General features: G+C 51.3%; 1 protein-coding gene across 8 annotated transcripts in view; it reads left to right on the top strand.

The window, feature by feature from the left end:
- The window catches only part of CEP104 (centrosomal protein 104), a 34626-nt gene that overhangs the window by 907 nt on the left and 18469 nt on the right, over positions 1-15250 (top strand). For 3 of the 8 annotated variants that reach the window (XM_027609973.2, XM_027609989.2, XM_027609956.2), the window contains 9 exons: positions 3624-3749; positions 6294-6467; positions 6827-6965; positions 8210-8272; positions 8574-8650; positions 11286-11454; positions 11874-12029; positions 12966-13328; positions 14902-15096. In XM_027609973.2, coding sequence (XP_027465774.2) covers positions 3637-3749; positions 6294-6467; positions 6827-6965; positions 8210-8272; positions 8574-8650; positions 11286-11454; positions 11874-12029; positions 12966-13328; positions 14902-15096 — 1449 coding nt within the window. In that variant the 5' untranslated portion in view covers positions 3624-3636. Of the gene's footprint in view, positions 1-2505; positions 2652-3623; positions 3750-6293; positions 6468-6826; positions 6966-8209; positions 8273-8573; positions 8651-11285; positions 11455-11873; positions 12030-12965; positions 13329-14901; positions 15097-15250 lie in introns of those variants that run through there. The other 5 variants (XM_027609980.2, XM_027609964.2, XM_027610008.2 and 2 more) reach the window with 3 other exon arrangements.

Raw genomic sequence — 15250 nt, 5'->3', positions numbered from 1 at the left:
GCCACCTGGGTGCACGCAGGCGGCTAGCGTAGCACGGCAGCCGTGGTCAGCAGTTGCCGCTTGGAGGCCTGCTCGCCAGTAGCTGAGTATTCAGCAGGGCCTTGATTTTTCCCAGAATGTCCGTGGTGATTTTTATAGTGTAATAGTAGCGTCCTTCAGGGACACCGCCAGTGTCATGTAACACCCTGGAGGGTTTCCTCAAAGAGGACGCTCGGGCACAAGGTGGAAGAGCTTCGGAAGAGGGTAGCCAAAAAGGAATCCTTTTCAGCTACTTAAAGTGAGGCAATAATGTTGTCTCTACGGTGCCCAAGCACGTCTCCTACCTGGTTCCTAAATGCCAGTACTTTGTTTTGGATATTTGAGGCAATATAGTATATGGACACAACCTTTGTTTGGACTTCAAAGGTCCTATTTTAAGGCTTAGAACCTTGGCAGAGGGGGTGGGTGAAGATCAGGGACTCTGGAACCCAACCAGCTAAAAACACTCTGGCTCCGTGGCTTACTAGCCGTATAACTTTGAGCAGGGGCCTCTCTGTACCTCAGTTTCCATATCTCTAAAGTTGTGTGACAACAAACCTATATCACAGTTGTTACGAAGGTTTAAGTGTGTATCTAGGGCTGAGGACAGTCCTTGGCACACAGTAAGTGCTGTAAAGGTAGTGTCCATCTGCAGGCAAGAGTACTATGTAAAGGAATACATGTCTAAATACAAGAGGGGCAATATAAAGGGTATTTCAGATTTTAGAATTTCGAGATATATTCACATTCAGTTGAAAACATCTAATAAGGGCCACTGGGTGGCTTAATCGGTTAAGTGTCTGCCTTCGGCTCAGGTCATGATCCCGGGATCCTGGGATCGAGCAGGGCTCCCTGCTCCACGGGAAGCCTGCTTCTCCCTCTCCCACTCCCCCTGCTTGTGTTCCCTTTCTCGCTGTGTCTCTCTCTGTCAAATAAATAAATAAAATCTTTTAAAAAATATATCGAGCCCCGCATCAGGCTCCCTGCTCGGTGGGAAGCCTGCTTCTCCCTCTCCCACTCCCTCTGCTTGTGTTCCCTTTCTCGCTGTGTCTCTCTCTGTCAAATAAATAAATAAAATCTTTTAAAAAATATATCGAGCCCCGCATCAGGCTCCCTGCTCGGTGGGAAGCCTGCTTCTCCCTCTCCCACTCCCCCTGCTTGTGTTCCCTCTCTCTCTGTCTCTCTCTCTCTCTCTCTCTCTGTCAAATAAATAAATAAAATCTTAAAAAAATATATTTAATAGATGCCTACTAATTTCAAGGTGGACTAGAAGTAACGGGCCCTGCTCTTAAAGCCTTTATGATTGAAGGACTTGAGAAATTCAGAGCAGGGAGCTAGAACTAAGCTTTAGTTAAGTTTGGCTGGACTTCAGAATTCGAACAGCAGATTGGGTCAGGACACAGTTGACCCTTCAGCCCCGGACAGGGAGCACATCAAGAGCTCTGAGTTTGGGACACAGATACTGATGACCCCAGTTGGACTTGAGAAGGAACACAGGACAATTGGGGGGAGTGCTCCAGGTGGGGGGAGCTGGCGACAGTCCGTGGTCATCCTCTGTAAAAGACAGCGGGGTGGAAAAGAGTGGATTCAATCATAGTCAGTCATCTGAAAGGCAGGATCAATGAGACTTGGCACGTGATGGATGGGAGTGGGGAGGAGCAGGTGCAGGGTACGTCCGGGCTGAAAGCCCAAGCCCGTGGGAGGAGCTGCAGGGTACGGAGGACAAACCCCATCCCTGGGGGGAGCACAGGTGGGGTTCTGCATCACACCTGCGTGCAATCACACTCAGCGTTGGTGCTTGACTACTGTTGCCTTGTAGTAAGTTTTTAAATTAGGAACTGTGGATGCTCCTATGTTCTTTCTCAAGATTATTTTGGCTATTTGGGGTCCCTTGAAATTACATATGAATCCTGATTTTACATATGTAATTACATATGAAATTACATGTGAATCTCTGAGTGGGTTTACTTTAGTGTTCCCCTGATGTACTGTCAGAAATTACAATCTTTAATGATGGTTTATTTATTCTGTTACTAATGCTTTTGTTCATATATTCGAAGAAGCATTGGCAAGTACCAACCAATAATTAATTTATTGATGTAGGTCATTTGAGGTTCTGAATGAAAGTAAAAGATCTAGATCATGCATCAAGCATACTAAAATAAGCAAAATCGTGCAGAATATGTTTATGTTACCTCCTATTCAGGATTACAGCTGACAGAATGTCCTATCTCAGAGAACTTTTTGGAGAATTCTTTATTTTCTATCTTAGTGAGGGGGAGTTTGACTGGCTCAGGAACTGGAAATAACCAGAAGTTTATGAGTAGTTTGGGCCTTAAATGTGGCTGAACCTCAGGGTTCCCGAGGTGGCTGTTTTCCCGTGTCAGCCAGCTCTTTGGCAGGACCTCCCCACCGGTGGCCGCCAGTAACCTCCCAGAAATATTCTATGGCTACAGCCCCAACAAGAAGGCTTCTCTTTCCCCGTAGCCCCAGCAGAGTCCAGGGATGGACCACACTGGTCCCGTCTGGGTCCTGCTCTCGTGTTCCCGCCCCTAAACCAGCTGCTGAGGAGGGACGTGGAACCCGCAGACTGACCGAGCCCGGGAGCGGTGCAGGCAGAAACTGCAGCTGAGGTGCTGTTCTCAAACCAGGACAGGCAAAACCAGACATCACAACATCCATCCTCAAAATGATATTCAACTATGAACAGTTTACCAAACAATGACAAAAATTTCATCCAACCAATACATAAATATCTCAAGCGGGCCCCAGGTGCACATCTCCACCCCTGGCATATATCTCCCTATAGTCCTGCCCTCCCTGCTCGAGCCATGCATTTGCGTTCAGCAGTTACCATGCTGTTGATTAAACTGTCCCTTTTCCCCTTATTTTTGTACACCTTATTAGCATACTGATTATATTAGTTTCTTAGTAATTATAAAAAAAAAAAAAAAAACTTGGTGTTTGTATCTTAACAAAACTCTTTGGTTTTGCCATAACAAAGTGCCACAAAGTGGATGACTTCGAACAACAAAAATGTACTCTGGAGGCTAGAAACCCACAATCAAGGTGTCAGCAGGGCCACGCTCTTTGTAAAGGCTCCACGGGAGGATCATTCCTGCCTCTTCCAACCGTCTGGTGCTGACAGCAATCCTTGGCATTCCTGGGCTGGCCTCCTTGTCTGTGTGCCTGTCTGTGTCCCTCAGATGGACACCGGTGCTTTCGTATCAGGGCCCACCTACTCCAGCACGACCTCGTCTTCACCCCATTACATCTGCAAAGACCCTATTTCCAATAAAGTTCATATTCACGGGTACCGGGAGTTAGGACTTCATCCTCTTTTGGGGGGGAAACCAACGCACAACACTGGTCAAACTTTTAGGACATATATTTGGAAAAAGTCAAGATAAATGGTACCTTAAATAGAGTTAGAGGCTCCTAGGGGAAACACTTAACAAAAAAACCTGGATTTTTTCAAAGTGATGGGAAAATTCTGATACCTTGTGAATTATTTTGTCTATGAGCAAGGCATGAGCTAACATGTTCAATGTTGTAAAATGTTACCAAGTTCCTTTATCTTAAAGTCTTTCCTGCCCTATAAACAGCCCAGCGCCCAGGATGCCCCACAAGATTGGCTTCGTTGTCGTCAGCTCGTCTGGACATGAAGATGGCTTCAGTGCCCGGGAACTGATGATTCACGCACCAACCGTCAGCGGGTGGAGGTCACCGAGGTGGGCCAGGCTGGGGCCGTGGGCTGCCTTCATTTGATGCTTCTGCTTTGTCTTACCACTCAGGCCTCAGAACCACGCACCTTCTGTGCAGTGATGGGATGTTGTTTCCTTCTATTTATGTTTTTAAAGAAAACTTGTTGGACCTTTTTCCCTGAAAGCATTAACTGACGTTCACTTAAGAAATGTGTGCAGAGGAGGGGGGGAGAAGGGCCCACGCAGTGTTGTTTAGCTGTCTTCCCTGGCTGCCTGCTGGGCCCCCCATTCCCACCCGTGTTCTGTGCCGAGCTCCTTAGTTTCACAGCTGTGCTCCTTGTGGGTAAGATTTTTGTGAACCCCAAACTTTAACCAAGAGCACCTCTTTCAAAATGATTACCTTGAATATCTGTATATTCAAGATACCTTTAAAAATGCCCATTACTTGCATAACGTAACAGTAGTTAGTATCTTTCTGAAACTAAGCCTTTTCCTGAGAGGTCTTCAGTGTTCACCAAAGATAGAGTCGTAAGGGGTCGGGAGCCCAAGTGCCTGATCAAGCTTCTTGCCCGTGAGGCTGGCTCCCCACCCCGGCGCGCCCCCTCTCAGTGTCCCTGCCTCTCACGCTCCCCACCATCCTGTCACCTCTTCGTATCCCTGAAGGACAGCTTTGATTCATGCTTGAGTTCTATAAACTACATTTGAATAACACAGTCCTAGGCCCATCTTCTGAAGGATTTGAAAAAAACATACACTTCCAAATTTTGTCCATTGTCTTTTCTTTAAACCACTTCAGAGGGGTTTTTTTCATGATCGATCACTAAGTGTCTCTATGCCTGGAGTGACCTCACCAGCGTCATAACCCACATGCTCGGCATTTGAGAGCAGTAAATATCTTACACACCTGGAGCCACGCTCGCCCGCCATGGGGGACTGAGGAGTGTCCGTGTTGCAAGCCTGTCCTATAGCTGCCCTCCTGCCCCAAGTGCACCTCTCTTACGAGCTTTTCATCTCTGAAGACTCTGGGCGACTGCGCCTCCGAGCTGAGAGTCCATCTGATCTGAGCCCACCCGCCCCTCCTCACCGCACACCCTCCGCCAACACCCCGGCACACCCCCCGCAGTTAGACACAGATTGCCGTGCGCTCTCCCTTCCCCGTTACTAATCGTGCGAACAGGGCCCCGGGGGCGGCGGTGCCTCCCGCTGGTGGCAGAGCAGGGGGACGAGGAGATGGGCCCCGAGGGATCGGGGAGGGTGGCTGGGGTCAGGAGTTCGTTTTGTCTGTCGTATGTAATGCCTGTCAGGCGTCTGCAGGGAGATGTCACGTCACCAGCTGGAGCATAGGCTTGGACTTGGGGTGACATCTCTTTGGGGTTCCTTGACAAGCGGGAGGTTTTTAAAGCCCCAGGGTCTGATAGGCTCCCCGATGGGGAATGTAGGGAGAGGAAGGAGCCTGGACCCCAGCCAGGGGCAGTGCATGCCTGGACAGAGGGGAGGGCACCCGACAGTCATCCGGGCTCAGGCCTGTGGGCTGGATGAAGCCGGGACCAGGAGGTACACTTGTACGCAACGTCCGGGGGCTCAGTGGTGGCCGTGGTGAGAGTAAGCTGTGGAAATATGGGCCGAGCGCCCTGGAGGGGGAGGGGTGCGAGAGAGGGCTGTGCCGGCGTGGGAGCCAAGGAGGATGTGGGGTCACAGGGGGGATTCTTACAATGGGGGGTTCTAGAGTGTGTGTGTTGGGAGTGATGGGGAGAGAAAAGCCTGGGTGGGGGCAGGCAGGCTCTGGTGCCATTCAGGGGAGTGAGTAGGGGATGGGGCACCAGCAGGGATGCTGCTCCTTTCGGGGAGCAGTCCCATTTGAGGCCTGTTTTCTCAGTGGAGTGGGGGGCTGCTGGGAGAGGTGGCAGGGGGTTGGAGCATGGCCAGTGGGCAGGAGTGGGCTCACCCACAAGGCCGCCGGGCCCTTTCCAGCTCTTCCACCCTTGGCTGCTTCCCTCTCCCAGGGCCTTCGACGCCCCACTGTTCTAGTAACCCAGCGCTTGCCAGCTCAGCGTACGTAGTATCCACGGTCTGAACACTGTGCTCTGTTGCTCAGTCATGATCAGATCCTGCAGCCGCGGTTCTCCAACCCGTTCTCATGTAGGTGGTTAATGTGCTCTGTCACTTAGGAGGCAAAAACTAGAAGCTTCCCTGTGGACAGTCGTAGGCCTCTCCTGCAGACCACTGAGCATGCATGGTAGGCACTCGTCACTCGGATTCCCTGAGCAGGTGGCTTTCCTAAAGCATTTGGGTTCCTGGGCAAAATCCTTTGGCTCTGTCTTTCCCATCAGTACAGCCTCTTAAGATTGATGTTTTTATCTTGTGTTGAACTTCATTTGAAACCGTTTCATTTCAGACCATTTTCCAGTTGCCAAAAGCATCGGGTGGCAGTCCGAACTGCAGCTTCAGCTCCACCGAGCGTGGGGCGCTGGCGCCAGCCCCTGCAGACCACCTCGATGCATGCGGGGTGCCATGCACACAGCCGGAAACCCTCGCAGTAACCGTGTGACAAACACGCGTGTTTGCTTTCAGATTTTGCCAGTTTCCACAAGAAATCGTCCTTCAGATGGTGGAGAGGTGTCGAATCAGGAAGCTGCAGCTGCTTGCCCACCAGTACATGATCCCAAGTAAAGTGGAGTTCTACATCAGCGAGAGCCTGCCCGAGTACTTTGTGCCCTACCAGGCGGAGCGGTTCCGGAGACTTGGGTAAGGGTGAGACCGAAGGCTCGTGACGGGAACTTTTGGCCCGACTCTCCCTGTGTCTGAGCGGTGGGAACACAGGGACCGCCCTGCTCCCGGTCCTGGTCAGACTTCCGTGGGGGTCAGGTGCGCTGCCTCTGAGCGGAGACGTGCTCGGTAAGCAGTACTGTTGGGGTGTCAGCACCATTCGCCTCTGCTCCTCAGATGCACAACTTGTTTCAAGAGAACGGGTTAGAATACCGTTCCTGGGCTTTTCCCAAGGTTTTTCCGTTCTAGACTTGACTTGGACCAAAACCCGTTGAGTTCAGTTTTGCTGCGCACACGTTTTCTGTCAGCATGATTCCGGCGTGTGCTCTCCCTTTCAGCTACATCTCTCTCTGTGACAATGAGAAGACAGGCTGCAAAGCCCGGGAGCTGAAGTCCGTCTACGTGGATGCAGTAGGACAGTTCCTGAAGCTGGTTTTTCACGAGAACCACGTCAACAAGTACAACATATACAATCAGGTGAGATGCGCGCCCTCACCTTGACTGCTCCCCACCTCCTCACAGCATCCCAGGACCCTGCGCCCCTTGGCAAAGGCATTTCAAATCTTTTTTTAAGATGGTAACTTTTATGGCAGAACGTTAAGCTCTCTGGGAGCCGTGCGGTGCGATCAGGAGCCACCACCCCACACAGCGGGAGCGCGCTGGGCACCTGGCCAACCCAAGTGTGATGGGCCGCTCGGGCTAACTGGACACTCCAACTCAGAGGCTTTGTGTGAGGAAAAGAATCAGTTAAGCAGTGAAATGATAATATTGTGGTGATGTTAGGTTTAAAAATCAATGTCATCTGCTGCTTTTTACAATTTTTTTTACTGTGTCTACTAGAAAATTTAAAATTATCTAGCTGGCTTGTGTTGTTTCTGTTAGGTGACACTCTTTCTAGATAAACGCGCTAAACTTTTGCAGGATAAGTCCCCTGGCAGGACTTGGGGATGTGATTTCAAGTCCTCATTCTTCTCTCTCCCTCCCTCCCGTCCCATCTTTCTGTTCCTTTTTCTTGTCTTTTCTTTTAGTTTTGTTTTTGGCGTGATTCATGTAGTAAAAATCAGTTGTGTCCAAAGCAGACTCTTCATTAGCATGGATATTGACAACACTCCCCACCCCCTCTAAGAGGAGTGGAACATTCCACTGTGAGTTGAGGAGAGCTCTGGGATGTAGTTCCGTGGCTGGGTCCACCACAGTAGTGCTTGACCGTGAACCTGAAGATTGATCGCTAACCGCTTTCTCCGTCGGCCCCACCAGTAAAACCCCCTCACTTAGTTCCACCGCGGTGATGCTCAAGGGAGAGAGGGTGTGGGAAGGGGAGTCCTCCCCCTTCAGGGAGAGCCACAGACCCAGACAAACTGAGCTGTGTTAACACAGGCTTTCAGTCCATTGTCCCGTTTACCAAGATTGAATAGATGGGTCCCCGTACTGGACTATGAGGGAAGGGTTTGATGTGATGCTGTGTTAAAACTGTGGAGCTTTTAGCCGTTATTGTCTTAATGTACTTTGGACGTTAAAATAACCATTTGATTAGGCATTAGAATATTAACTTACATAATTTACAAAAACTATAATAATTCTATAGCTTGACATTTTACAATGAATGTGCTTTGGTGTACATCGTCCCATTTGATGACAGTAAGAGCAAGCAGTTTATAATAAAGGGGGGAAGTCATCACAAACATTTTATACTTAATTTCGATTGGTTAACTCTTTCTTAGGTTGCTCTGGTTGCAGTAAATATCATTGGAGACCCTGCAGATTTCAGTGATGAAAGCAATATCGTAAGTTTGGGACGTTTCATTCTTAAAGAAGAAAATGTATTTCTAATGAGGGGATTGATTATTTTTGTCACAAAAAGTGTCATCTTGAAAATCTTTATAAAATTGTTGAATAATTAGCAGATAATTTTTAGCAGCTGTAGTGTATTAAACTTTCTTTTACTCAAGAATTTTAACTGTCTCTCCAAAAGACTAAGATTCTCAAAGCCTGCTGACATCTATGTATTGCGCCACCTCTTAGTTAAGGCTTCGTGTTGTTCCTGTTTTCCTCTGAGACACTAACCAGAACTTTTTGCTCCCAAAGACCTCTAGAGAGAAGCTGATTGATCATTATCTGGGGCACAACAGTGAGGACCCAGCTCTGGAAGGAACTTGTACTGGGTAAGAATCCTCCCCACAAGGCCATCAGCTCCTAGACTCCCCTCAGAGTTGCCAAAGTGTGAGTCAGCTCTAGAGGATTGAGGGTTCGAGAGCCTCTAAATTCAGTTCTGAGCTAGTTAAGCCACTAATGGGATTGACTTAAATACTTAAAGATTAAGGTCACTGTTTTACTTAGCACATCTTTAATTATTGCCCTTTGGAGACCGCTCCATTTCTTGTGTGTTCAGGTATTACTAGAAAGTTCCTACATGCAGGTAAAAGATCTGTCGGCCATCCTTTGATATTTTATTGGCACAGACAACTTTGTAGGTAAGAATTAAAGGAATTAATTGACCCAGATGATCAGTTACTAGAGCCTTCATCTTATATCTGCTTTAAGCCCTCCCCACTCTCGTCCACCCCATGATGGTGTGGCTCCCACCTCCCTCAGCCTGGGGCCCTCGTGAAGCCCAGGCTGCCGGTCCAGGGGAGGCTCCACCAGAAGCAAGGCTCACTGTCCACTGGTGCACACACTTAGCACAGCAAGTGGCTCCTGAGTGACCACAGAGAGACTCTCTCCATATTTTATGCAAGCACAAGAGCCCGGCTTAAGAATGAAGAACTTTCTCATTGCTTTGGACTGCCTTGCTTCCTGTCGAGCCTCCCTGGGCCTCCAGCCTTGGCTGTCACGGGGTGGATGTCAGTAGGGAGTGCTTAGAAAGTAAAGGCAGTCCCTTAATGTGTATGAAACAGTGAGGAAAGTGACCTCTCCCCTACGCAGCCCGTCGGTCTCCCGCAGACTCTCCCTGTGCCTGACAGTAACGGCAGTGCCCCCCTTACCTTTCCAGGTGGGGACTGCCACACTGTCTCTCCCTGTCCGTCGGCACCAACCCCGGGTCAGCTCTTTGGCTCTGCCCTCAGTGAAGCTCCAGCTGGTAGAACATGGGCAGCCAATCCCACTGGTCGGTTTTAGGATCTCCCATAGAAGTTCTTTGGGTTATTTGGACTCTGTTTAAATCAGTTCTTTATCAGGTTAGCCACCTGGACTGGCAGACCGCGGTCTGTCTATCCTGACTCATCTGCGGGGCTTTCCTGAGGGTAAAGAGAGAGCCGTCTGTGGAAGGCTGTGTGCTGGGCCGAGCCAGGGTCACCGCTGGGGGGCGGTCGTGGGCAGGGCAAGACCGGCTCTTAGGAAGCTGCCCACACACAGCCCTGGAGCTGTGACTCCCACGCCAGATGACGTCATGTGTTTCTTTGTAGCATTTTCATAATAAATTCTTTGTTTTCGTCTCCAGGACTTCAAGGCAAAGTAACTTTGACTTAAAAGTATAGTATGTATTTAGGTAAAAATAGTTAACCTTGTGCCAGTACCAAAGCGTGTTGCTGTTTGGTCCTCACTGAGATTAATTGATATTGTTCAAAGCTGCCAAAGCTGAGCCAACCCCCAGGCCCGGTGGGGGTGCTGTAAGCAAACAGCCTGATTTCCAGGAGTCGGGAAGTGTTAGGGGGATGTTTGATCATTCTGAAAAGTGATGTCATCACGTGTCCTGTTTCAATTTATTATTAGACAACGAAATTTCTTATGATAAGAAATATTTTCATTAAAATTTACCTGTGTAGGGCGCCTGGGTGGCTCAGTCGGTTGAGCGACTGCCTTCGGCTCAGGTCATGATCCTGGAGTCCCGGGATCGAGTCCCACATCGGGCTCCCTGCTCAGCGGGGAGTCTGCTTCTCCCTCTGACCCTCTTCCCTCTCGTGCTCTCTGTCTCTCATTCTCTCTCTCTCAAATAAATAAATAAAATCTTTAATAAATAAATAAATAAATAAAATTTACCTGTATATAAAAATACCCAAGTCAAAGCTAACACCTGGCTTATTTTATGTAGCTGATACAGCAGACAGAGACTTTGAAATGTGTCCTCTGCCAGCATTTTTGTTGAGTGGTTAGGCCTTATTCGAAGTGTTAGACCCAGGGCAAAGCTGCCAGCCTGCTGTAGAATTTGAAAGAAAGAATGAAGTGGTGACCAGGAACGGGTTACTCAGATCACTACAGAGATCTTTCATTCCTGGAGGGATTGTTCTGATCCAGCCAGGACTTGGGGTATCGTGCAGCCTGACCCTGTGAGCCGAGGCCCCGGCATGGCCCGTCTGCATCTTTCGTGCTTGTCATGCTCCCTGTGGCGCTGGTGTCGAATGTGGACACCTGGACCACCTGGGACCCACCAAGTCAGCCTCTCTACAGATGGGGCCTGGCAGTCTGCTTTGGCTTGGGCTTCCCCTAGTCTACAAATGATTCACAGGCACTGTTATGTGCCCGGTGCCCAGAACAGAGCTGGGCACAGAGTCCACACTCAAAATATTTGTGGAAGAACCAATGCACCAAAGGCTCAGATGCCCCCAGTACGGTTTCAGTAATGGGCGGGGGCACAAGCTGCGGAGTCAGAGAGACCTGCCTGCACGTAAGAGCTGGGTGACCTGAAGCCCATTCCCGGTTTTTCTGAGCCTCCACTTTCTCCGGCAAGAATGCTCCGGGAGCAGGTGTGGGGGCTGCCATTGCTGCACCTCTACCTCCATCATGAGCCCCTAGGGCTCCCTCTGCCACCACGCTGTCACCTACGGCAAAGTCAGCTCTAAAATATTCATTTCTCTCCTTTAGGAAATCTGACTATATTTCTCCACTAGATGACTTAGCTTTTGATATGTACCAAGATCCAGAAGTTGCCCAGATTATACGTAAATTAGATGAAAGAAAACGTGAAGCTGTCCAAAAGGAACGTTACGACTATGCCAAGAAGCTAAAACAAGCTATTGCTGATTTGCAAAAGGTACTGCTCCTGGAGAGAACAGTCCTCCCTCAAGTGTGTGAGAAGGCAGGCAGTGGTCCTGGCCCTGGTACAGCCAAGGCGTAGACCACTAAAAGCTATGGGTAATAGCGTGGGTCCAAGGGGGTAAGCAAAATAAAGTTACGGACGGATGAGCCCCTAAATAAAATGTAAATGAAGGCACACGCTCAGCCTCTTCAGACGTCATCCTCAGACGCCACATTGCCGCCCAAAGTGGTAGAAAAACACAAGATGTTTACCGTCCCTGTGGATTCATGCAGTTTCTTAGCCGCCCCTGCGTGGCCCAGCTTGGCCCCTCCTCCGAGCAGGCTACGCGGGCAGCAGCCCCGTCACCCAGGCCTCGCTTTGCACCGGCTGGGGGTGGGTGCACATTTGAAGCAGGGCGACCTCGTGTGCTTCAGGTCGGAGAGCGGCTCGGGCGGTACGAGGTGGAGAAGCGCTGTGCGGTGGAGAAGGAGGACTATGACCTGGCCAAGGAGAAGAAGCAGCAGATGGAGCAGTTCCGAAGCCAGGTGTATGAGCAGCTGCAGCTACACAGCCTGGTGGACCCCGAGCCGGTAGGTACCCGGGCAGCGGTCCTTGGGGCCGTGGAGACGCCCCACAGCGCCCGTGTGTCCGCAGTGCGTGTGTGCCGTGCGCATGGCTCCGTCACAAGCAGGTGCCGGTTCAGACAGGTGGCGTCAGCTGTGGGGCCTGCTGCTGGACGCACTTGCAGGCAGATCAGGGCGGAGGAGAGAGCGGATCTCGCCCCCCCCCCCCGGCTCGGCTTCCCCGTTGGTACAACGAACTGAAGGCAGCGCTGCCCCACGTTCGCCCCATGATGGCCTCAGGAGGGTCGTGTGCCGTTAATCCTAACGGCCTCGGCTTGTTGAGACCGTGTGTCCTGGGAGACGTTCCGCCGCTCACCTTTAGCACCCCACAGGTAGCTGGTGCTCACCCCATGTGGCAGAGTCGTGCGGGACGGTGCGGACTCCGGAGCCTCACTGCCTGGGCTCCGACCTGGCCCCTTTGCTGGCGGTGGGATCTCCGGGTCATTCCTTAGCCACTCTGCCTCAGTTTCTATCTCCCGTTGTGGGGTAAAAGGGGTGTGCATTAAATGAGAGCATCTGTCCGGCACGCTTACCGCCATGACCCACAGTAACTGTGTCGTGATGACACAAAACAGCCTGCTTTGCGGCCACAGGATACACGGCCACGCCAGGGTTGGGGTCCCGCCCAGGTGCTTCCTACCCCACGCACCATGTCTTTGCTGGCAGGTACGTGTGCGTGTTTCCACGCTGGGTGATGCAGGCGCTGTGCTTGCTGTCACGCAGGCACTCCGGTGTGCTCTGTGGGGCACATGGCCACCATGGAGGGGTAGTTGAAAGGCTGGGACAGAACTGGGGGACACCGTTGATGCAGATTGTCTCTCTGCCTTCCTAAATGGTCGCGTTCCCCCCCCCCAGAATGGTGTGGCAACAGCACTGGGAGTGAAGTGTCCCATTTTTCCCCAGGTGCGAAGGCCTTCCGACCTGCCCCTCCAGCCCCTTGCTCACTCTGCCAGTCCTCGCCACCAACAGCCAGTGCCGTCCCTCCCGCAAGAAGACAGGGCGCCAGAAAGCCAGTTTGCAGAGCCTTTCCTTCAGGAAAAGCCTCCAGCGCATGCCCTGGGCCCTTCTCAGCACTCCACAGTGGACCTGTCACTGCGCGCCACAGACCTTCATCTCAAGACCCATGTAGGTAACTCGGTTTCAGATTGTGTGCAGTTTATTCAGCAGACACATGCGGAGGACCCACACGGTGCCAAGGCTTTCCCCGTGCAGGGGATGGATCAGGGCACACAGCCGCAGAACCTTCCTGCCCAGATGTTCCAGCAGGTAATGACACCCCCCTGGGAGGCCCTGTCTACAGTCAGATGTGCAGGCCTCCCGCCTGCTTCTGCCCCATCAGCCAGTGGTCCGGGACACCCCATCCTTCTGAGCCTCTGCTTTCCTTTCTATAAAAATGTACAAATATCTGCTTGAAGGATTGTTTCCAGGAATAAATAAGACCATGTTTGTAAAGTGACAGAACTGACTTCAGTAGGGCCTCCATACGAGTCATGTATGGTTACTGAGCTTTGAGGGTTTGCTGTGTTGTAAGTAGCAGAAAAGCTAGCTCAGACTGGGGGCCTCCTGGTCTTAGGGCCGCTCGGGGCTGGAGAGCTCGTGTAGGTTTAAGGGTTCAGTAGCTTCACAGTGTCGTCCTCACCCACTCTCTTCCTGTCTTTCCACTCCATTTCCTGTGATTCCAAGTCACCCTGGAGCTGGAGCTCTCGCGTGGCCCTCAGCTTCACGTCTGCACGTTGTCCCCTGAGAGGGGCAAGCGCGTCCCATTCTGAGTTACCGGTCACACGCCGGCCTCTGAGTGATGACGAGGACCAAAGGAGGGCTTCACTGGGGCTCCAGCTGGCGGGCAAGGCGGTGCGGCCGGTGGGCTCTGGGGAGGAAGGCAGGGTGTCAGGTGGGCACGGGCCCATGTCCGCTGCAGCCTGAGGCCCAGGAAAGCCAGAGGGGACAGCACTCGTGCTGCTGGCCTCCCAGTGCACAGCTTTGGGGGTCCCCGTCATCCCCGCCGGGAGCATCTTGTCTGTGACGTCATGGCTTTAAGTCATACTCAGTACTTTGGTTTAAAATGGTCTTAACGTCTCCTTTGTCAGCATGTCAGCATCTTTTGTTTCATAGCAGAGTAGATTTTAGAATATGAGACCCTCACTCGCACACATAGCATACGCCCACTTAACATCTCAGTGGGTATTACATGGGAATGTCGCAGTGACACCTGCCTCGGGAAATGACTCTGGAATCCCTCTTCTCACTTAATTTCCCCAAAGTCTGCCACCTGCGTACATGTTCAGGTGTGCATCTCTGTCTCTGCGTGTGGATGGAAGCCCCAGGAGGTGGGGTTGTTGGGTCGCCCATTGCTTGGGCAGGGGGCCCGGCGAGCACCTGCAGGGCTGAGGGGGGACAGACAGCTGCCCGCCCAGAGCACAGGAAGGCTGTTGAAGGGTCGTTAGCTTGGCTGCCTGTTTTTAGTGTACGTCTGCCAGATAATGAACACATTTAAAATGAGGCCTGATATTTATAAGTCATAAACTAAGAAAAAAATCAGAAGCCTTGTCAAGAAAAAACGCAATAACTTTTACTTTGTAAGCTACCTGTCCGCTGAACTGTAATTACTGGCGGTAAATAGTAACCGAGGCCGAATCTACATCGCTTTTCTATTGGATCTACGGTGAGTTTAGAAAGGAATGGAAACCGTGACCTAATTTTTTCAGTTGAATCCTCCTGTATAAATTATTCTGATCCAATACAACTACCATCGTGCAGAGCAGTAGGCCTGCAGTGTAGATGCGGTGTTGGCAGGCGGACAGACCTGGGGAGCTCTGCAGCCGCCCTTCCTGCCCTGCAGCTCCAGTCCGTGCCCTATGACGAGCGGCCCCTCCCTGCCTCGCGGAAGCAGCCAGCAGTGGCCCTGGAGCCAGAGAAGAGTGACAGTGATGTCAGCGAGGCTCCCAGAGGAGGTGCGGCTGGAGAGCCGGAGCCCTTGACGGAGAAGGCCCTGAGGGAGGCCGGCCCCGCCGTGGACGTGCTGGGAGAGAGCCTGGTAGGCCGAGTGCCGAGGACGGGTGTGCGGAACGGGGAGGAGGCAGGCAAGGAGGCGCCCTCGGCTTTGTCCGTGATATTGTTGGCTCCCCTTTTGGCCTCAGTATTCAGCTGAAGTCTTTCAATAATCATTAATTATACAAAACAGAAGCAGA

The sequence above is a fragment of the Zalophus californianus genome, chromosome 4 (genome assembly GCF_009762305.2).
Source record: "Zalophus californianus isolate mZalCal1 chromosome 4, mZalCal1.pri.v2, whole genome shotgun sequence".
Lineage (NCBI taxonomy): Eukaryota > Metazoa > Chordata > Mammalia > Carnivora > Otariidae > Zalophus > Zalophus californianus.
Note: the sequence above shows the minus strand (reverse complement) of the source record. Positions and strands in the feature narration are given on the sequence as shown.